Source organism: Bufo bufo, chromosome 4 (assembly GCF_905171765.1).
Source record: "Bufo bufo chromosome 4, aBufBuf1.1, whole genome shotgun sequence".
NCBI lineage: Eukaryota > Metazoa > Chordata > Amphibia > Anura > Bufonidae > Bufo > Bufo bufo.
In genome coordinates this window covers 513,895,221-513,919,899 of record NC_053392.1, presented here as the reverse complement: position 1 = coordinate 513,919,899, position 24,679 = coordinate 513,895,221, and the positions used below count along the sequence as shown (strand labels likewise).

Sequence of the window (24,679 nt, the reverse complement as noted above, 5' to 3'; positions counted from 1 at the left end):
CCTCCATTGGAACACAGCCTGCCCTAAATATATAAATGCGTATTATATATAAATATAATATTAGGGGAAGACATACAATAAATAATAACATAGGCGCACCTCCTCCTTGAGGAATGGGTTATTCATCAAAGCTATCTACTAGTAAGACTGTCTTCATTACCCATAGCAACCAGTCAGAAAGCAGCTTTCATTTTTCCAGAGCAGTTAAAGAAATGAAAGCAGAGCTGTGATTGGTTGCTAGGAGCAACAAAGACAGTCCTTAATGAGGCCTAAGATGTTAGACCCCCCGAGAATTAATAATGCCCCCATTAGTGCCCCCAATAATATTAATGCCCCCATTAGCACCCCCCAGAATTAATGTTATCCCCATTGGTGCCCCCAAGTAAGAATAATTCCCCCATTAGTGCACCCCAGAATTAATAATGCCCCCATTAGTGCCCACGGTAAAAGTAATGCCTTCATTAGTGCCCCCTTCTCTGCTTCTGCAAAATAAAAAAAAAATAAAAAATAAAGAACCCACCTCCTCCATTTGATCGCGCCATGGCAAACACTCGCTGCCGACTGGAAGCTCAGGACAGGACCTGCGCTCTAGCGTGATGACGTCTCGCAGGTCCTGTCCTCCAGTCAGCAATGAGCAAATGGAGGAGGTGAGTTCTTTTTTTTTTTTACTAATGAGCACTCCACAATGGAAGCGCTCAATTAATACCTTACTGATCCCCTGCCACTAGTAATTCTGATGCATCGTGGTTTCTGCTTCATGGGTCCTCCCCACAAGCAGGAAATGACCATTTCCTTGTCGTCCTTCAGCGGCAGCACCCATGGAGATTTCTAATCCTCCTGCAACATAGGACAGGAAATGTCAATTAATCAATTAATAGCAGATCCTATATTACTCTCTAGCTTAGAACCTCCCACTGTGTTTTTATTCTGTCCAGTCCTGGATAGCCTCCTTCTAGGAGGCAGAGATTTTGGGAAGAATATTTTTATTATTATTAACTTCATATTTACTCCCTAGGTCTGTGCCTTTTGTAGCTATTGCCTCAGAGTTAGGCCTCTTGCACACAACCGTATGGCTTTTTCCAGTATTTTGCGGTCCGCAAAAAACGGATCCGCAAAAAATATGGATGACGTCCGTGTGCATTCCGTTTTTTGTGGAACGGAACAGCTGGCCCCTGATAGAACAGTACTATCCTTGTCTGTTATGCGGACAATAATAGGACATGTTCTATCTTTGAACGGAAAGTAGGAACGGAAATACAGAAACGGAAGGCATACAGAGTACCTTCCGTCTTTTTTGTGGATCCATTGAAATGAATGTTTCCGTATATGGTCCGTATACGGAACGCAAAAAACAGAACGTAAGCTGAAAAAAAAAAAACATTTGTGTGCATGAGGCCTTAAGGGCTGGGGTTCAGCTACTATATTAGGGCTCTTTCACACTTGCGTTATTGTCTTCCGGCATAGAGTTCCGTCGTCGGGGCTCTATGCTGGAAGAATCCTGATCAGGATTATCCTAATGCATTCTGAATGGAGAGAAATACGTTCAGGATGCATCAGGATGTCTTCAGTTCCGGAACGGAACGTTTGTTGGCTGCGCTTTTTGCTCTGGCCAAAAATCCGGAACACTTGCCGCAAGGCCGGATCCGGAATTAATGCCCATTGGAAGGCATTGATCCGGATCCGGCCTTAAGCTAAACGTCGTTTCGGCGCATTGCCGGAGCCGACATTTAGCTTTTTCAGAGTGGTTACCATGGCTGCCGGGACGCTAAAGTCCTGGCAGCCATGGTAAAGTGTAGCGGGGAGCGGGGGAGCAGCATACTTACCGTCCGTGCGGCTCCCCGGGCGCTCCAGAGTGACGTCAGGGCGCCCCAAGCGCATGGATCACGTGATCGCATGGATCACGTCATCCATGCGCATGGGGCGCTCTGACGTCATTCTGGAGCGCCCCGGGAGCCGCACGGACTGTAAGTATACCGCTCCCCCGCTCCCCGCTCCTACTATGGCAACCAGGACTTTAATAGCGTCCTGGGTGCCATAGTAACACTGAAAGCATTTGGAAGACGGTTCCGTCTTCAAATGCTTTCAGTACACTTGCGTTTTTCCGGATCCGGCAGGCACCTCCGGCAACGGAAGTGCATGCCGGATCCCAACAACGCAAGTGTGAAAGAGGCCTAAGTCAGAAGGGCTTCAGTGCTGTTCACTGTGATTGTCATTCTTTGCTTTAAAATTTACCAAATGCTATTGTGATGTCTATTAAGCGTGTTTTGTTGCTGCCTTCCTGCGGCAGTAGGGTTCATTTTCTTTACCTTCGGTGGTGGTAGTGGCGCTTCCCTCTGGAGGTTCCGCCACCTCCCGGCCGGCACTGCATGCGTGTGTCTCCACGCATGTGCCGCTACGCTGGGAGGGATAAAAACATGGCGGCGCCCATCTTCCACGCCACTCTGCTGTGTGCTCCTGCACTCCCGGGAAGGTAAGAGACGCTTCTGCGTCCTAGAGGTGTTAGGCTTCCTGCTTATTTAATACCTCCTTTGGTTTCTAGTGGATATTGCAGGTGCTGGATTTTGTGTAATCTTCTCAAATCACACCTGCCTGTATGTTGTGCTCTCCTGGGTAAGAAAGAGAGGGAATAGAGAGAAAGGCAATCTTTCTCTGTTCCATTTGCAGTTTTCTTATGTTTATTCCTTAGAAGCTTCTAAAATAAAAATGGGCACAGTGAGGTTTACACTGTAGGTGCTCCTATAGGTGAAGGTTGTTAGTAAGATCTCTCACTTGTGGTGTTATCCATTAAGTCTCTAGTACAATAAAACAGAATAAATGGTTATTCTGGGCTGAATGTACCTGTGACTCATCAGATCGCAGGGGATGCACAGTTTAGGGACTGGCAAGTACCAGCTTTGGAGTCTGACTGTGAAACCCTGATTCTAAAAAAATATATATAAATGCATTAGGGCTCATGCACACGACCGTGTGCTGCCCGTGGTCGTACTGTGGCAAGCATACAGCGGGTCTGCAATACACGGGCACCCACCGTGTGCATCCCTCATCACGGATCGCGGACCCATTCACTTCAATGGGTCCGCAATCCGGGAGATGCGGAACGCAGGCACAGAACGGAAGCCCACAGAAGTACTACGTAGTGCTTCCGTGGGTTTTCTGTCCGTGCCTCCGCCCTGCAAAAAAGTAGTGCATGCATGGATGTTGCCGTGCATTGGGGTCCATAAATTGAGGTCCCCAATGCACGGGATGGCCAGCACACAGTCGTCTGCTCTGCTCTATTGTAGATGTCTCAGAGTTCTGAAGACAGAAGCTCCACCACAGAGAAGTCTGCTGGGAAACGCAAACACATGTCCTGCAGATCATGTAACACCCCCCTACCGGATAGTAGTGAGTTCTATTTCAGCTCAGACTGCAGAGCAAACGACTTTCCTGTGGAGGATCAGCCCTTATTCAATAAGGATGTATTGTTGTGGATGAAGAACAATTCAAACAATTACCAGCTAAAGATAATGAAGCCGCTTGCCATTGGCATTTGGGCTGAGCTGACGGCTAGGTTCGAGTCCTCCCTAAGCCCTGTCAGTGCTCAGCAATACGGACAGAACGTGTGTGTAGTTTTAAAAATAAATAAATGTTCCAAGATCCCAATGGCTCAGCTGGTAGAGGATCCCTTGCCACTGGCGTTTGGGCTGAGCTGACGGCTGGGTTCGAGTAAAGTTCTCAGATGGAGTTATGGTCAGGTGTTATTTCTGAAAGAATATATTCATCCCCCAGGGAATCTGACATGACAAGGTCATAGACGAGATTGACAAGATAGACTTCTGAATAGGAAGATAGTGATCAGGATTCAGGAACTGAATCTATCTCCATTGCAGAAAATGTCAAGGTTATTTAAATCCTTGGAGCCCCAGGCCGTATTACAGGTTGAGATAATGGGGGACGACGGTTTCCCTAAAAAATACAGAGCCTTTAAGGTAGACCCTATGGTGAAGAGGCTTATGGTCAATGAGTGAAAGATGCCAGATAAGGGACCAGTATTTAATAAGAGGTTTAAAAAACATGTGCATGACAGAGCAAGAAGAAGAAAAACAGTGGGGAGAACCCCCTGAAGTAGATGTTGCCATTTAGAGGCACTTTGGTCCCTAGTGAGGATGGGTCTAATTTTTGCGGACCTGATGGCTAGAAGATTGGATAATGCTTTACGCAGAAGTTACCTCTCAGCCTCAGACCAGGTGAAGGCAGCTCTATCCTCTTATACAGTTTTTAAAAACCCCTGTGCATGGCTTCTCCAAATCGAGGAAGACATAGAAAGAGGTGTACCAAGAGATGATAAATTATTATCTTTTAAGAAGGTTACTCTGGCTTCGGATTTCCTCTGTGATGTCTCAGTGCAGCAGGCCAGATTTGCAGCCTGGTCCAAGGCGTTATCTACGGCGGTTAGAAGATCTTTATAGATAAAACTTTGGGGGGGCAGATGTCTACTCAAAGAATACAATCGCTCATGGAGAATCTGTCAGATAAAAAAGGGAAGTCCCTTTCTTATGTTGCTAAAAATAAGTGGTATTCGTCCTATCGTTCCTCCAATAGAGGCGCTGGAGGTATGCCTGTGGGGTAAAGGTTGAGTCATTTTTATGCAGAGGGGGAAGAGTTGGTGAAAGACCTATGGGTCCTATAGACCGTAAAAAATGGCTATCGTATAGAGCTGTATTCCAGCCCCCAGACAGATATACCATAATTTACAGGTTAAAGGGTCACAAACAGGGCCTTATAGAGCAAGCCATAAGGGAGTTCATTCAGATGAATGTACTAGAGCCTGTCCCAGATGGATAGATCTTTCAGGGTGTATATTCAAGGGTATTCCTAGTCCCAAAACCTTAGGTGAGGTGGAGGACTATTGTGGATCTGAGGTATCTAAACAGGTCCATACGAAAGAAAAGGTTCCGTAAAGAAATGGTTCAGTCCCTTCTAAATCTGCTGGAACCAGGAGATTATCTTGCTACAATAGATTTAAAAGATGCTTATCTACACATTCCCATTTACAAAGCGCATTGGAAGTTCCTGCACATAGCAGTTTATCTGGGGAAACAGCTATATCATCTGCAGTTCACGGAACTCCCATTTGGGATTTCATCAGCCCCATCACATTCACAAAGGTGGTGGCAGCGATGGTTGCAGGCTTTGGGATGGATAGTAAACAGATAGAAATCCAGTGTTAAACCATCACAGCAGAAGCAGTTCCTGGGATTCATTTTTGGACACCAAAAAGATGACTGTCTCCCTTCCGGCAAAGAGGATGAGCGTTCTGTGCCAGAATGTACAGCTCCTGAGGCAGATCGGACCTGTATCCCTTCGTCAGATGATGAAGACACTGGGTCTTATGACTGCTGCCAGCCAGGCAAATTGGCACACAGGATGCTTACAATGGGATATTCTGCAGAAGTGGGATCTAGACCTCAATTCTCTAGATTGTATGACAGTAATCTCCAAGGAGACAAGAGACTCCCTGAGGTAGTGGATGGCTCTAAACAATGGCAGGAAGTTTGCCCTTCCCAGATGGACCGAGGTTGCTACCAATGCTTCGGCTACAGGATGGGGTGCCTACATGAGGGGCCAGAGGGGGAAAGAAAACTGGACCCCAACGGGAATATTATTATCCTCAAATCTTAGAGAGATGAGAGCAGTATACAATGCCCTAACACAGTTCCATCCTTTGGTCCAGGGATGAGCCATACGAGTAAATTTGTACAACATGACCACCGTTGCATATTTAAATCGCCGGGGGGGTACCAGATCCTTATCCCTCCTCAAAGAGGTGGAGCAGATCTTTGTATGGGCGGAGGCCAATATTCAACACCTGTCAGCTGTACACATCAGAGGAAGAAGGAATGCTGTCGCAGTCTAAGCTGCAACTTGCCCCTCCCGGGGGAATGGTCATTGGACCTGGAGATATTCCTTCAACTCACAAGGTGGTGGGGTCGACCCCCAGGTAGATTTGATGGCTACCCGAGCCAATGCAAAAATGCCTCTGTGCTGCTCCCTGTTCAGGGAAGACAACCCTTGGGCCCTAGATGCCCTTTCAGTGCCTTTGGACTTCAGGCTGGCCTACATATTTCCGCCTATTCCTATGATCCCAAAGGTCTTACAGGAGATCAAATGGGAACAGGTCTCAACGTACCTAATATGTCCGTACTGGCCCAAAAGGGCATGGTTTACCCCACTAATGCTGATGAGCAGGAACACATTCTGAAGGCTACCACAGATTCCACACATGGTAACTCAGGACGCCAGATGTTGTCCAGATCTACACCAACTGCAATTGACAGCCTGGATGTTGACTGCCCCCGTTTAACAGGTCAGGGCATCAGATGCGGTAATAAGAACCCTATTACAATCCAGAGCACACACAACAAATAGAGTGTCAAGAAGATGTTCGATCCTTGGTGTAGAAGGAATAGTGTATCTTCCCATTCTTCTACAATTTAGGATATCCTAAAATTCCTGCAGCAAGGATTGGACAAAGGCCTAAAGCCGGGTACGATTAAGGTACATATGTCAGCCTTATCAGCTTCGTTAGGCAAACAATTATCCAGAGATTTGCTGAGTGGTCATTTCCTGTGTGTCAAAAGAGACCTGGAAGCAGAAATGTGCACAGGACTGTGAGGCATTAGAAATGGAGTGGTGGGGGATCAGTAGGTTAATTTTGTCACGTTTTTATGCATCTAGATGTTACTTTGACCTCTTCTTGACACAATTTTCTGTTTTGTTTTTTCCTCCCTGTATTCCAAGAGCCACACTTTTTTTACTTTATCATTAACATAGCTGTTTGAGGGCAAAAAAACCTGAAATGGGGTTGAAATGGAAAAGAACGTAATTCTTAAGGTCAATACAATTGCAGAGATACCAAAGTTAAATAGTTTTTCCAATGGTTTAGTTGTAAATTTCTCTTTGCATCATCATATTATAACATAACTTTTTTATATTTATGTCTATTTAGCTGTAAAGTTTTTTGCATTTTTTTTTGCAGGGAGATATGTATTTTTTTGCTGATAGCATTTTGGGGTATGTCTGCTTTTTGATCACTTTTAATAAATTTTTTGGGGTGAGGAAAAGCAACCAAAAAAATGGAGATTTGGCCATTTTGATTTTTCAACCAATGGGAGAAATACTTTGAGCTTTTTTAGCTTTTACCAGTTTGGGCATTTTTGGAATTGGCAATTCCAAGTATGTTTGTTTTTTTGTTGTTTTTAATTTTTTTTAGTAAAATTGAGAAAGGGGGTGCAATTTTTTTCACCTTTTTTTAGCTCCTAGGGGATTTGAACACGTGATCATTAGATCGCTTACACCATAAACTGCAAAGGTTTACCACTGCAATCACCTGGCTCCAGACTGAAAGGCTACTGTAGTCTCATTGCTGGGTGGAAGTCATGAGCTCTACCAGCATGTGTCTGCCATGTAATTTAGCAGGGACCTACCAGCTATGGTATCCACTCAGCTCCTAAACGGGTGCCATCTTTAAAGACCTGTCATCCACCATGCACATGAACGTTACTACAGACAAAGCTTGTTTTTGCATGGCATTTTTTGTCTTGTGTTTGTGCAGAGTCGTTTTGCTTTTTTGTCAGAACACAGGCATTTTTTCAGGTGTTTTTCCCTTTAGCATCTCTATGGTAGTCGAAAAAATGCAGTCACATAAAATTTTACAATTCCAAAAAAAACACAAACAAGCAGTGAAAAAACTAACTAAAAGAAACTTTTTTATCACCAAACAATTTACAGTGTTTTGGGGCTTATTTGCCACAAACATTTGTGACATTTTGCAGTTTTACACCACTCACCCAAATTTTGAAAAGTGGGTGCAAAAGTGTGGTGCACTATGTTACCATATTTTTCAGACTATAAGAAGCACTGGACTATAAGGCCCACATAGAATTTGGAGGAGGAGGAGAATGAGAAAAAAAGATTTTCATCAGACACCAGATCAGACCCCTAATGCTCAAATCAGACCCCCATTCTTCATTAGACCTCGGATCAGACCCCAAAATCAGACCCTCAAGCTGCATCAGCCTCAGATCAGACCCTCATCAGACCCCAAGCTCCATCAGCCTCATATCAGACCCCCAAGCCCCATCAGCCTCAGATCAGACTGCTCAATCTCCATCAGCTTTAGATCGACACCCCCAGCCTCCATCAGCCTAAGATCGAAACCCATCAGATCAGACCCCCATTCATCAGACCTCAGATCAGACCCCCCTCAGCCTTAGATCAGACTGCCATCAGACTCCAATCAGACCTCAGATCAGACCCCATCCGCCTCAGATCAGACCCCCATCAGACATAAAAAAAAAAAAAAAAATTACCTTGCTTGGTCTGGATGGCACTGCCACTTACAACTCTCTGCTCTTCTTCCGGTGCACACTGAATGGTGACCTGACATCACACAGCATCAGGTCATAGTGCGCACCTACATCCTGACACTGTACACAGTTAGGACACACGCGGTACCGGAAGAAGATGGATTTTTCTGCAACTGTCATGTCGCAGTCGCAGCATGTCGCAGTGCGACACCATAGACTATCATTATAAAAATTGTCACGCTACATTGGTGCGACATCAATGTCTCGCAACACATGCTGCAGTGTAGTTGTGCCCTAGGTGTCACGCAACGCATGTCATTGTGTAACCCTAGCCTAAGACGCACTGCCACGTTTCCCTCACTTTGAGGGGGGAGTGCATGTTATAGTCTGAAAAATATACTAATTAGTTTCACTACAGATTTATCAACTGCAACTTTTTAAAAAGGTACAAAAAAAGGCATATCTTTAAGACAAAAGTGATGCCACAGATGTAACAAACAATGTGGAACATTTGATATATATGACGCAAATTACGCAAACGCGGGCTCAATAAAAACTGACTTCTTTTTGATAAAAAAATGATTCTTGATAAATTCCCCTGTATGTGTGAAGGAAGCCTAAAAACTTTTAAAGGTAGTGGTAAAGAAGCAGGATGATTATTTTTACTGCCTTGAAGTACTGATTAGAATTTCTCATTATACTTAATGCAACTTTAGTTAGTATGAACTAAACCTAAGAGTTTCTCACTGCAATGTTTAGAATACTATTACAAATAAATTATTCAATATTTAGGAAACTCTATTGAAAGATTTGTCACATCTAGACTGTCCTAAAGACAAAAAATAAAATCTTCCAACTCAGTCTTTTTGATACACATGTATTTCAAAAACATGGCTTGCCTGTCATTATATCTTAGTTATATTTCTGTATTTCTGTTAGATGGTAGATAGATAGATAGATAGATAGATAGATAGATAGATAGATAGATAGATAGATAGATAGATAGATAGATAGATAATAGATAAATAAAAAGAAGATAGATAGATAGATAGATAGATAGATAGATAGATAGATAGATAGATAGATAGATAGATAGAGATAGATAGATAGAGATAGATAGAGAAAGTTCTTGTACTGATGTTTTAAAGGGGCATGTTTACATAATTTAATATAAAAATAATGTAGGGATTTTAACGTATACATTTTAATTTTCTTAAATTTTTTATTTTTTATTAAATTATTAATTAAAACAAACTATGTAATGATATTCTAGTATTACTAGTGTTACTGAGAATGCAATTCAAATTACTTTTATTGTATGCAACCTCTCCCTTTATATCAGAGAAGCAGATCTTATTTTGGCTCTGTTATCCAATCATGTAAAAATTATTTTATTTTTTATTAGACTTTTTTCTTCCAAGCACCCAGCAAGTCAAGTGAGAAGAATACTAAGATAATCTAAATCTCACAATAATCTTCGCAAGTAGATGTGTATTCCAAAGCAGCTCATGTTTAGCTAGTTCACCAGCTATACATGTAGAAGCCATTTCACTTCTTTCTTTCACATAACTAAAGCCAGAGGATTCAGACACATAAAAGATCTAATAGAATATCAGCGAAATTGATTTAAAGATAAAATAAATAATTCAACACCATATGAAACAAAGTACCATAAATTCTACAAAACAAATCCGGTCATAGTCCATTTATTTCTGATAATTAGAGTTATAAAAATATAAAATAAAATGCTGTTATTTAATTTGTACATTTACAATCTAGGATATACAATACACTCACAAAGATTGCTTCACATCATACAATTTACTCCAACCATTTGGAAATATGAACTATTCCCCCTAATGTGAATTAAATATCAGTGTCTAGAACCGCCATTTCCGATTGTAAAGTCTTAAATGGTGTCAACAAGAGGGGAATACAATGGGTCGTATGAAAAGGGAGTGGACAGCAAATAATAGGGAGAAGGGAAAAGCTTTCAGCAATAGCTTCATTTTTCCAGAGTAAACAGCTCATCCAATGTCCGAATCGATCCTCACCTTGTCTTGTTTTTGTTAGTTCTCTCTGAAAGAGCTTTAGTCAGTTCTGTGCGAACAAGTCCAATAGTCAACATCTCGCCACCTTAGGAACCAAGTTTGAGGGCGATAGTTATGACTGCATCGATGTCTCTATGGCCAAAATCAAACAACTTTGATGCCCATGTTTGTTAAGTTGATGACGCTGGTATTGAAATTCCATGTACACTCAAAGCGTCCTGGTGTTTTATGATGGGATTGCTTGGCCTTCTATTCATAACTAAAAGAATAAAGAGAAGACTGGATCAGTTTAAATTAACACACTAAAAGAGCATAACAGACACTAATAAAGAATATGTTGTATGCAAAATGGTTTCTTTTAGTAGTTTTTTTTGTGGCTCGAAGTTTATGCGTTTTTCTTTTTTTAGTCACGCAATGTTTTGGTGGTATTTTATTTTTCCCAACATTTAATTTTTCTGTAGAGAAGTCAATGAGAGAACGCCTGAGAAAATGCTGCGATTTGAAAAAAAAACATAAGGAGCTAAAAAAAAGCCCAAAACCCAGCCTGTGAATGAGATTTTTTAAATATTGCCCGACATCTTAACAGCAAAGTTTCAAAAATGCTGCTAAAAACTGCACCGTTTTTGCAAAATTTGCAGTGTGACACTAGATTTAAAAGTAGAACTTTGCAATTGTTAGCTTGTTACAACAGGAAGGGAAATTGTATTTCAACAAATAATCACAAATGTGAAAAAAGAAAACTGAATGAATCTACTTTAAAATGTAATTCGAGAGCTTCTAGAGTCTAGATCATCAATTTATATCAAATGGGCCTATAAAAGTTTTGAGGAAAAAGTTGAGTTTACAAAATATTTATAGCTAATTTATGTTTCAAAAATGTCCTTTGTTTGTTCTACCTACTAATACCAAACATAAATATCCATTTGTTTTAGTTTGCTTTCATAAGTTTTTCAATCCAATCAGAGTTGGATCTGATTTCATCTTCACAGCCCAAACATGTACTGTAACATACATTGATCCAGTAAAAAAAAAGTAGATCCTGGCTGAATTGATATGAACCCAACTCTACTTTGGCGACAGCTTGCATCTCATCAAAATGATTGTGATCCATCATAGGATTCATAAAGACAAAGTTAATACTAGTGGGATCTAATTAGCAACAGCCAGATAAAATGAGTTCAGTGGGTTAGACATTGCAAATTATTCCTTTGCCCCTACACACAAATATTTATAGTTTTTTCGGGATGGAAAAAAAGGCCAGAATAATAGCATGACTTTTTTGGCATCTGTGTTTTTTGTCACTTTTTGTGTTTTTTCAAACAGTGGCCCAGATAAAGGGGAGAGGCTTAGTGGAAAGTGAATGGGGCCCAAGATGCACAATTTTGTTCCAAAATTTTGGGGCATTTCTAAAAATCTGTCTCAAAGTAGTAGTTGATATAGAGAAAAATGTCCATCATTGCACCAGATTTATCATCCAGCCTGATCCCCTGTAATAAACCTGGTGCCGGTCTAGACACCCGGTCTAAATTGATGCCATCTTTAGCTTTAGTCAATCCGAGCCAGCTAAAATTTTAGTAGCAAAAAGCACTTCAGTGTCCTGTGTTTCATATTTCCCATAAACCTTCAGCTAACATGTCCAATGTCCCCCAAAAATCGCAGGTTCAAAAAACACCACTAAAAAGCACAGAATAGCAGAAAAATGCCACAGAAACCCACACACAGTCTTTAATTAGTGTGTGTGTGGGGGGGGGGGGGGGTGGCTTGTAAAATATGCCAAGAAATTCTTCCATTTTTTTCCAAGCATTTTTAGGTGTGTCGCCACACTCAAAGCATGCTGCTATTTAAAAAATGTAATTAACCTAAAAACACACACCTCAAGGTTTAAAAAATGGCACTTAATAAAGCCTGCCTGTCCTGTTTAATATTTCAATCAGACCTCCATCCAATCTCTGCAGCTGGCGTCTTTTGCTTAATAAATGCCTCAAAAACAGCAGCCACCAAAAACTTCAAAACCACAGAAAAATGCCCAAAAAAAATATGTCTTGCATTAGCCTTAAAAGGTACAAACTGGAATCTTGTACACAGTGACTTATTCTAATCCATATCAATTTGAATTTACAAAAGGAGCAGCTAATACCGTTAACAGATTTAATAATAATCAAAATACAAATATCTGAAAAATATTGAAGCCTCTGATTACCCTGTAGGGGCCTAATAAACTTAAGGACATTGGGGGGGGGGGGGGGATTTTTTAAAACTGGTGTATAGGAAACTGGCTTGGATGTCCATAGCAACCAATCAGATTCTACCTTTCATTTTCCAAAGGAGCTCTGAAAAATGAAAGGTTGACTCTGATTGGTTGCTATGGGCAACTAAGAGTTTTTCCTTTACACCAGTTACACCCGCGTGTTTTTGCCACACTAATAGCATTCATTTATCCATAATGTTTCATAGCATAAATATCAACAAGGCACATTCCAGACGGCATGTTACATCACATGTATGTAATTTATCAAAATGAATAATACCACAAGGCGGTGAAAACACAGCAAAGTCTGCCATGTAGTCCAGTCAAAACATAGAGGACACGATGACCTAGACTCTGCTGTGTCATTCTCAGCCGTCCCCAGTAAAGCACACCGCTTTGGCGAGGCTTGGATGTCGATTTGTCACACAACCTTTTTAATCCTGGTTGTTTTTTTCCCTGGGTAAAACTAAAGTTCGTAGCAAGAAGCAGGGAAAATTCAGCATTTCAAGTGACAAAAGAAGGAGCACTAGTCTCCTACCGAAATAAAAAAGCATCAAGAGACCGGCTGCAACCTTGGTGTCATCCCGGGATCAGCAACTTTCGGCGCTCCAGCTGTTGTGAAACTACAACTACCAGCATGCTCTTTCCACTTGTGTGGGAGTTTAGAGAGCAAGTGTGCATGATGGGAGATGTAGTTTCACAACACCTGGAGTGCCGAAGGTTGCTGACCCCTGGTGTAACCCATTGTCACAGCTGCATTATGTGATATTGCATGGCTTAGGGCATCCTTGTCGATGATCCTGTCCCCTAACAGTAGTAGCCCTAGATGATATGTAACTTTATATGCAGTATTTACATATATATAAAGTCAAACTATAACTACAGTAACCCAAAAACACATTGATAATGTTCACCTTATATAGATAGTAAGGGTGCAGTATGGCCACATGTCAAAATCAGCACAAAAACGCATAAGAAAACTTCCATTGACTTAAATGAGATCCATGGCGTAGTTCAGAAAAAAAGGAATGTCCATTTTTGGTTGAGGGGTTGGCATAAGGCCTCATGCACGCGACTGTTGTTTGGGCCCTCATCCGAGCCGCATTTTTGCGACAACGGATGCAGACCCATTCACTTCAATGGGGCCGCAAAAGTTGCGGACACCACTCCGTGTGCTGTCCGCATCCATTGCTCCGTTCCGGGGCCCTGCAAAAAAAATAGAACGTGTCCTATTCTTGTCCGTTTTGTGGACAAGAATAGGCATTTCTATTATGGGAGGCCCGTTCACTTCCACAAATTGCGGAACGCACACGGGCGGCATCCATGTTTTGTGGATCCACAATTGGCGTATTGTAAAACACTGCGCGGTCGTGCGCATGTAGCCTAAGATGTATTTTGGTCATGCGAACATGGTCTAAGGGTAAATCATTGGGCCAGCTATCTACCTTGTAAGATGTTTTATTTTATTGACAATAAAAGTGAATAAAAATTAATTCAAAGTTAAATAGTAAAAAAATCAACATTTCACACGCCGGTCTACTTCCTGCTGGCAGCAAGTGAGCTGGTGTACATTTCATGTATAATCTACGCAGGGTTTCTGGTGTAGATTACAACAAATGTGCCAGGCTCCCACCCCACCTCACTCTGTACACTTTTTGAAAGCATTTCGAGCAGGTCTGCATAAACAAGCAAGCAGGACATGCATCAACATTTGCGGCTTTTTAAAACATTGGGGCAGATTTTTCAAAATCTGCTTTCATTTTTTAAGAGCAGGTTTTTAAAAAAAAAGTAAGGTGAGCTCTGGTTGCAAGGGAATTTTTTTTAATCTTGGGCAGCCAGCCTATGGGCAGCCAGTCTATGGTGTTGCACTGCAACATGCTGCGACTGCGACGCAACAGTCGCAGAAAATCAATTCGAGATGGATTTTTCTGCGACTGTTGCGTCGCAGTCGCAGCATGTTGCATGTTGCAGTGCGACACCATAGACTGCCATTATAAAAATTGTTGTGCGACATTAGTGCAACAAAATGTTGCGCTACAAATGTTGCAGTGTAGTTGTGCCCTATCTGTCGCGCGACAAATGTCGTCGTGTAGACGTAGCCTTAGGCCTTTTTCACACATCAATGTTTTGGTCAGTGATTTCCTTCAGTGATTATGAGCCAAAGCCAGGAGTGGAGGCTACACAGAGATCAGGTAGAAGGAAAAGACCTGCATCTGTTCTGTGTTTAGACCCGTACCTGGTTCTGGCTCACAATTACTGATGGAAATCACTGACCGAACACTGACAAGTCCTCGTTCACATTACTGTGACCGTTTAACGTCCAGGAATAAATCATTACGTGTTTCATCCATGAAGATGTTTGTGTGTTTTTTGCCCTCCATGTGTCATCCTTATTCCACGGACACTGCTCTACTGAAAGTTCATTTCCAGAACATCTCTTACTAGTAGTCAGTGAAAAACAGACCAAACAAGGACACAACATGGATGCCATGATGTGTCTATGCTTTTTCACGGACCCAAAGACTATAAGGCCTCTTTCACACGGGCGTTGCAGGAAAAGGTGCGGGTGTGTTGCGGAAACACCCACGATTTTTCCGCGCGAGTGCAAAACATTGTAATGCGTTTTGCACTCACGTGAGAAAAATGGTACCCAAACCGGAACTTCTTCACAGAAGTTCGGGCTTGGGTTAGGTGTTGTGTAGAGTTTATTATTTTCCCTTATAACATGGTTATAAGGGAAAATAATAGCATTCTGAATACAGAATGCTTAGTAGGTGATCAATTGAGGGTTAAAAAAAATAAAATAAAATAAAATTAACTCACTTTCTCCTCTTGTTCTCGTAGTTCCCGTTCTCTTCTTTACTTCTTTAATGATGAGCTGTGGGCTAAAGGACCTTTGGTGACGTCAGATCACATGCTCCAATCACATGGTCCATCACCGTGGTGATGGACCATGTGATTGGAGCATGTGATCTGACGTCACCACAGGTCCTAGCCGGTAGTTCATCTTTTAAGAAGTAAAGAAGAGACCGGGAACTACGCGAACAAGAGGAGAAGGTGAGTTAATTTTTTTTATTTTTTTTAACCCTCAATTGATCACCTACTAAGCATTCTGTATTCAGAATGCTATTATTTTCCCTTATAACCATGTTATAAGGGGAAATAATACAGTGAATAGACTGTCACCTAGCAACCATGCGTGAAAATCGCACCGCATCCGCACTTGCTTGCAGATGCTTGCGATTTTCACGCAACCCCATTCACTTCTATGGGGCCTGCGTTGCGTGAAAAACGCAGAATATAGAGCATGCTGCGATTTTCACGCAACGCACAAGTGATGCGTGAAAATCACCGCTCATGTACACAGCCCCATAGAAATGAATGGATCGGTATTCAGTGCGGGTGCAATGCATTCAACTCACGCATTGCATCCGCGCGAAATACTGGCCCGTGTGAAAGGGGCCTAAGTCTTCATGATTTTTTCACTAACCCACAGTCAGTAAAAAAAATACTGATGTGTGAACAAGCATATTAAAATCAATTTGTGCTTGTGCTGTCCGTGGAAAATGCAAACAGAAAACACATCAGTGAAAAACGGAAATGTGAGTCCTAAGGATGCTTTTTCACAATCAGTATTTGATCAGTATTTTGCAGCAGTATTTTAAAGCCAAAACTAGGAATGGAACCTGCAGAGAAAAAATAAATAATGGAAAGATGTGTTTTGCATTTTGAACCCACAACTAGTTTTGTCTTAAAAAAGAGGATGAATAATACTGACCAAATACTGATCGTGTGAAAGTGGCCTTAGGCTGGGTTCACACATATCTGCTGTTTATGCCTGGACTCAACTGATGCCATTTTTGTGCACTTTTTGCACTTGTCCGGCGTCCATAACCTAAAAGAGCCAAAGAGAAAAATGTTACATGCTACTGTTTTCTTGTCTGGCACTAGAAGATCTCTGATGCGTCTGATGCCAGCATAAGCTGCTCTCTTGCATTTCTGTACAATGCCATGACTACAGATGGCCTCATATATCGAAACCTAGCCTTAGTCAATCTGATATTTTAGAACAGGCCGAGGCTTTTTTCTTTTTTTTTTAAACTGTAGCTAAAGATATTGGGTGGAATTTATCATGAGGGGAATATTTGAAGTCAGTTTTGCTCGAGTTTGCGTTGGAATACTTTATGCCACATTTATCAATTGTCACGTGTTGTTTGATAAATTTGTCTTATCCTTATCCTTAAACCTAACACTTTTGTCTAGAAAAGCTGTTCTAGTTTTTCTACAACTTTTTTGTGACTTTAAAAAAAAAAAAATGTCTGAATGATAAATCTGGAGTGAAACTCAACATAGTTAACTGCAGCCACTTTCCCACCCATACTTCAAAACCCAAAAAGTCGCAGAAGCCCCATTTCGGGACTTTTTAAAGCCAGAATCCTGGAGTGAATGCATGATAACTCAGGGCATTGTCTTCAGTTTTTACAGGATCCATATATGACAAATGTGTCAGTTTTTATTATGATCCTTAATTCTTCACATTTTTAATAGAAGAATGTAGCATATTAAGCTTTTTAATCTTAATAAAGTGACACTTTGGAAAAGAAGTAACATAAGTGTGAACAGAGCTTTTCTGTCATCTGCTGACCTCGGTTAATGTACTTTGGCATCATTTTGAGTCCAATGAAAAAGAATAGGATGCCTCAAACCTGAGTAGACATTGATCACCTATGGGCATGTCCTCAGAAGAGAGACATTTATTGTACGTGGTAGGTGGATTAATCCTTACCAGCTGGCAGCCTAGGGAACTATTGTTTCAATGGTAGCCATACACACTAGTCTAAAGTTGATCAGAAAGGATGATTTCAACCAAAACGAATGTTTGTCAGTTGAAATTTAACAACAAACAATCATTTTAGCCAACTGATGGCAGAACATTATCGTTTGAAAGGAAGTCGGCCATGTTTAATATTTTCGGCTGATAGACGAAAGATTTTTTGTTTAAAGAAACATTATTCGTGAACAAAAGATCTTTCTTTGATGTACAGGCAATTTGTAATGGCCAATATGGACTAAATTGTGTTTGGCTCTGTCTGCAAAAGGAACATTCACTAGATCAGGGATCAGAAACCTCCGGCACTCCAGCTGTTCTAAAACTACAACTCCCAGAATCCTCCTTTCACTTCTATAGGAGTTAAAAAAAAACATCCAAGCAAATGTGCATGCTAGGAGTTGTAGTTTCACAGCAGCTGGAGTGCCGAAGATTGCTGACCCCTGCTCTAGATATTTGTTTGTTCAACTGCACTTCAGTTCACAACTCCAACTTCCATACCCTGAGCGCTGGACAGGAAAACGTAGCATGCAGCGATTTTCTGTCCTGCAGTATTGATGCGCCGGATGAATATGAACGATCCCATAGAAAACCATGGGATCAGTTCTAGCTTCATTTTCCCTCCAGCATTTTCTGCACCATGACAGAGGGATACTGAACTGGATCACAGGACATATGTGAAGCTGGCCTTACATTATTCTATACACTACTGTCTACTATGTGTTGAATTATTTTAACATTGTATTAGTCTAAATGTTACTATTGATAATCAAATATTTAGAGGTCATATGTAATGTATTATATCTACTGGTCACTGATTCATTCTCAGTCATCAAGAATATTAAAATCATGTTATTTTTTTTTTGTTTTGTTTTTTAATTATTGCTTCCTCTAGTAAACAGTTATTACCAAACAATCCAAATAATACTGTATAAGTATTGGACTAATAATTCTCTCTCTAGATACATAGATATGTATATGGGAGCAATGATAAACAAAAATCTATCAAGTTTCTTACAGATACAATTTAAAGTTTTGCTTTCTCAGCAATTACAACATGTATTTAGAGGGAATTATAACACATTAACCTACTGGTACTGATTCATTAACATCCATCAAGAATATTAAAATTATCCATTTTTTTATTTTTTTTATTATTGCTTCCTCTATTCCGTCCTGGACTATGGCTGCTTTAATATACATTAAGCCTGAGGTAAGGAATTTATGACAGCAGACTTTACACTAAAAAGTATATATTAAAAAGAAAATTGATAGGCATATATATAGCAAATTATATTATAAAGGATTGATTTTATATTATTTGTTATCAAGGTACAAGAGTGTTATGTACCAATAGTGTTGTTATATGACACTGTTGCTTTAATAGTGATGGTCTAAATCACCACCATATTTAATGTTATGTCATAGGACATGGAGAAAAATTCTATATATTATGACAATGTCTCAAACATACAGTTTTTTTTCTTGGTAGAAACTACATGTTCACATGCTTCTACTTAAAGGTAAACTAATGCTAGTGTTTTACATAAGACTAGGAGTGATATTTTGTATGAGTTGTCTAAACCATTGTCTTTTGACTTTAAAGATAAAGAATTGTATCAAATTTGCAATACAGCCTAAAATCACTAGTGTGAAGTTTGTAAATGTACTGTACATTTGGTTTGTAAAGATACCTTTTTTTATTATACTGTATTTTGTCCAATTGACTTTATTGTTGTGCCCTATAACACTTGAACCATGACCCCTATTATTTTCACTGTAAAAATCCTATAAATGTATTTCAAAATACTTCTACCTCAGTCTTATTATAGGTTGTTACATCTGTGGCTACAATTACCTTTTTTATATAGTACACAATATAACATTCTGTATTTAACTGTACATACATAACCACAGCACCTAAAATCTCATAAGCATTTCCAGCTAAAATATGATTCTGGGTTTCACATCTAATTAACCATGAAATAGGTAAGCCCTATCACTGTCCTAGATCTAATGACCCCAGTCCCCCCTCATGCACCTGTTCCTGGGAGCCAGCACTTGTCCACCCTGCTGTGGTGCAGGTAGGTGCTCTGATGTCCTCCTGTGCTGGGACACAGTGTTCTGCAGTTTGGGATTTGTGCCCTGCTGGTTAAGGGATTCCATTTGTTTCAGAATTAATAGCAGGGTCCAAACCAAGACCTTCTGGCTTCCATCACAGCATCTGATTCTTATAAAATGTCTCCAAATCGTAAAAGTATCTCACATACTGTAGGACAATCGACTCTTTTACTGCAGTTTTATAGAGCAATATTGTTTACCATAGGTTCCTCCTTGTAAATTAGCATCTTCCCCTATAAAAAGCCACTAATGAGCAGAATAAAAAGTCACATAATGACACGCACAGTTTCTAATTATACAAGTCACAATAGATAGAAGATAGATAGATAGATAGATAGATAGATAGATAGATAGATAGATAGATAGATAGATAGATAGATAGATAGATAGATAGATAGATATGAAAGCAGCACCAGAAGATAATTATATCGGTGCAAATCTCCTAAATAGAAAAGGAGGTAGCGCCCCAAAAATTGTGAAGAACAGTGACCTTCTTTTTTCACCCACGGCTATGGAGTCCTGTCTCTTTTTTCCCCAGGATAGACAGACAGAATTACACATCTCCTATAGATTCTGTATATATTAAGTTCAGTAACTTGGTGGAGGACTACAGGTCTCAGCACACAGCAGCAGGTATTGCAGTAGGCGGTATACCTCTGTCTGTGTGTTTTATTTGTGTGATAGAGTGAAACAATTATTTAATCATCTGGAAGTGAAGTAATTGCGATAATTATACAAAATAAGGGGCTAAACGGTACATACATACAGATGCCATGTTAAAGTCATTTAGGTAACTGGCATTTTGCTGTGAGGTAAGTCGACATGGCAGTATCTAGTAGGGAAGAGGGATCTGCTAGCAGACCTCCCAGGACTCATATATATATATAATAGATATTAAAAAATAAAAAATAGCGCTTCTATTTCTCGGTCTCTATTCTTCTGCTACATTCTCTTGTCTTTCTTTTTCTCTCTTTCAACAAACTCGCTGTCTTCTCTGCTGTGTTTTTGCTCTTTTGCTCTCTCATCGTTTTCACCCTCTGCTTTTCTTTCTTTCTGTATTTATTTTCTTTCTCTGCCCCATTCTCTCGCTTTCAGCGTTTTTATGTGTTCTCTCTTCCTCTCAATCTTTTCTGTTTCTTACTTTCTCAGTATTTATTCTCTTATTTCTGTATTTATCTCTCTCTCTTTCTCTGTCTCCCTTCTATGCCGACTCTTTCTTTTTCTCCTTCTCTCATTCTCTTTCCCTCCCTGTTTCTTCTCTGATACAATTTCTATTCCTCATTCTGTGTGATGTAAGAAATGTTCAAGTAGAAGACGCTTCACCTATAAATAAGGAAGAGCTGCAGCTCAGTCACAACAATCCATAGCCACAACCTGGAGTCAGATCCGTCTCTGCACTCTACATAATGCAGGGGTTCAGTGTATCACCCCAATGTACATAATGCAGGGGTTCAGTGTATCACCCAATGTACATAATGCAGGGGTTCAGTGTAACATCCACAATGTACATAATGCAGGGGTTCAGTGTAACATCCACAATGTACATAATGCAGGGGTTCAGTGTATCATCCCAATGGTACAGAATATAGGGGTTCAGTGTACCATCACCAATGTACATAATGCAGGAGCTCCCTATATCACCCCCATTTGTACATAATGCAGGGACTTACGGTACCATCCCCAATGTACAAAATGCAGGCTTTCAGTGTATCATCCCTAATTTACATTATGCAGGGGCTCACTGTATCACCCCAATGTACATAATGCAGGGGTTCAGTGTAACATCCACCATGTACATACTGCAGGGGTTCAGTGTATCATCCCCAATTTACATTATGCAGGGGCTCACTGTATCACCCCAATGTACATAATGCAGGGGTTCAGTGTATCATCCCCAATTTACATTATGCAGGGGCTCACTGTATCATCCCCAATGTACATAATGCAGGGGTTAAGTGTATCACCCCCAATGGTATATAATGCAGAAGCTCAGTATATTACCCCCATTGATATATAATGCAGGGGCTCACTGCATCACCCCCAGGTACCCCAGCGTGATGTGAAGCTAATGCAAAGCTGCCATGTTACATACCTTCCCTGACTTGGTGCTTGAAGGTCATAGGGGCTGCGATGTCTCCACCATGTACAGTCACACCTGGGCCATGGTGGGTAAGGGGGCTTCCCTGTGTTTGCCAGTGATGCCCCTGGGTGACATATCCGGCTCCTGGGCCCCCATATACTCCATACTGGTTGGTAGAAGGATAGGCGCAGGCTTGAACGAAGCCACCCACAGAGGAGAGACTGGAGGCAGCCTGCAAGATGGACAGGAGAAAGCCACATAAATATGGGGGGTAATCAATTAGTTCTCGTCTAATTGAAGCCTGAACGGGACTTTTCATATAACATTCGCATGCAAAATATAAATTCAGATTATAAAAAAAATGAATTAAATTATATATATATATTATATATATTCTTATTTTTTTTTTTTTACATGGAGCTGTTGAAGTTACCTGTTGGTATTTGATGTCAGGGTCTACAGCAGATTTCTCTATTCCGTTGATGTTCTGAGTAGCAGGAAACCCTGTCCTGTTAACACTTGTCCATTCTTCCATTTTAGGGGAATAAACAGCACCATCTGCACCAGCAATGGCTCCTAAACCAACACACACATCGATCTATGAAACCATCAATTCCACATAAATATCTAAATAGTAATTCTGGACAGTAACTCAAATTTGTGGACTTGGCCGCCACTACATTTATGTCATGCCATCCATGTCATAGTGTGTGTATGTCTATATACGGTATATATATATTCTTAGAACATAAAAAAAGCAGATTAGGAAAAAAAGCTGAGCCTGTTTTACTGTGTGTTCATCTGTTCCAAACTACTGATCTATCCCGCTGTGTAATAAATTCATTATAAAACTCATCCGTTTTGCATGTCAATTAAATTAACAAAATATTGAAAAGGGATTTCATGCAATTCAGTCGCCCGTTACTTTGTAGTAATACATTAGTATCAATCATTTTGTTACAAGCCCTGGCTCAGTTTATATAATTCTATTATTTTTTCTATTGATTTGTTTTTATGCCCAATCACGCACAAGTGAAAACGTTATAGTATTTGCTCTTATTGGGGCAAAAACAACTACATGTCACTCACTGGTGGCGAGATGCTGGCATCTTGTCTCTCATCGGTGGGCAAATATTTGACAACGAAATTGTATTACACCATAATCTATATCCCATATTCCTGTAGAAGGACTCATGCCATTTATTTGAGTTAATCTGGAGGGAAGAGCCCAGAAATGTGGATAGGTAGATAGATAGATAGATAGATAGATAGATAGATAGATAGATAGATAGATAGATAGATAGATATGAGATAGATAGTAGATAGAATATAAAAATAAATAATAGTAATAGATAGGATAGATAGATAGATAGATAGATAGATAGATAGATAGATAGATAGATAGATAGATAGATATGTGGCAGCCACACAATTGACGTATATAAAGCCGTATTGACGTCATTATGTTGATAAATAAATAAAATAGTAATTTTGAAAATAGAGGGGATCAATTTCTCAGACATTTCTATTCTCTGTGCCTCTCCTGGAGACTTGCTGGGATCTGCAGTGTGAAGAAGCCCACGCATGACAGGACGTCTGTTGACAGCCTGGTCTAGGACTTTCCACCAACTCACCTGTTTGTTCCATGAAGGTGCGGATGCCTAAGATGTTGTTGACAGAATGAGCTGAAGGCCAGGTCCTGGCAATGCTGACATGGCCGGGTGGCATATGCACTCCATGGTGATGGCTGCCGACCTTAGCAGAGCCGGGAGATATTGGGTTTGGGTAAGGATATTGGTAGATATGATTGTACTGTAATGTCGGTTGTGAAGTCGGCTGCTTTGTGCTCTCATATTGACTAGGTTGAGACAAGTTTCCAATTTTATTCCTTAAAATCCTACTAATGGAACTGACAGAAGGCACGTTGTACTTGTCGCAGACGTTGTCAGCCAGAAGTCGGTCCCTGATCTCCCAAGCAAAGATGCCGGGGTCTCCTTGCTTGTACTCCCTGATGTGCTTGACCACGTTAGGAGTGGTGACTCTGGGCTTGCTCCCTCCAATAGCCCCTGGTAGGATGGATCCTGTTTCGTTGTATCTGGCCAGGATTTTACTCACACATCCATGAGAAACTCGTAGCTGTCTGCTGATATCACAAGGCCTGATCCCCAGCTGTGCCAGCTCCACTATCCTCAACCTGATAGCATTGGGCAGGGGTCTTCCATTAACAAACACACCGCCCAGCTGATTCACTTCTCCATAAGCTTGTTCTGTCCAGTGAAGAAATACAGAATATCAATGCATAGGAAGCTCATATTTGCAGTGCTTTTATATATATATTATATATATTATATATATATACACCCCTTCCAGAAATTAACTGGAAGCTCAAACTTTTCCTCCAAACTAATATAAATACAAAATTGTCTCATACATAGTATAAACAATAATACATAGTAATGCAGAAGAAACATTTGCAGAAACGCATCCACATATAATGATCACAACATGCAGTTCTAGCCCTGCGACATTTCTGAGGACAATAACGGATGAACTACCCTGTGTGTTCTCCGCTATTTTAGTATTTATAGGGTTGTAGAAGGAAAAAGCAGCTTACCCATCCCGCAAGAACAGAATGAGACAAACTTCTCGACAGAAAATCAGGAAAGTCAAACAGATGTAACCCAGAGATACATGGAGGGAGAGAGAGCTGAGACTTCTCCAATGAGCTGGACGAGGAGGAGTGTTCTGCACTCTCAGCCACTTCCTCCCCTCACTGTGCTCTGCTGTGTTTGCTCAGAAACTTCTCTCAGGCAGAAGAACAAAAGCTCAAGGTGATCTGATCTTCATCCCATCAGGCAGGAGGACTGCAGTTATCATCTACATGTGGAGTTGGTTCAGATCTCACTTTGACGTGTCCTCCACGTCAATCTTAGTGGTCAGGCTGCAGGAGCTGCTGAGGACATCCCATTGGTTGCCGTCATCTTAAATAGGCAGATATTTTTG

General features: G+C 40.7%; 1 protein-coding gene across 1 annotated transcript; it reads right to left on the bottom strand.

The window, feature by feature from the left end:
- Nucleotides 1-724: 724 nt before the first annotated feature.
- Nucleotides 725-24,294, bottom strand: PAX1 (paired box 1). The gene is made up of 5 exons (XM_040430169.1): nucleotides 24,291-24,294; nucleotides 23,311-23,943; nucleotides 22,110-22,252; nucleotides 21,689-21,908; nucleotides 725-837 (listed from the first exon to the last, which is right to left on the bottom strand). Exons 1-5 carry the CDS (start codon nucleotides 24,292-24,294, stop codon nucleotides 725-727), a joined length of 1,113 nt encoding a protein of 370 aa, XP_040286103.1.
- Nucleotides 24,295-24,679: the final 385 nt, after the last annotated feature.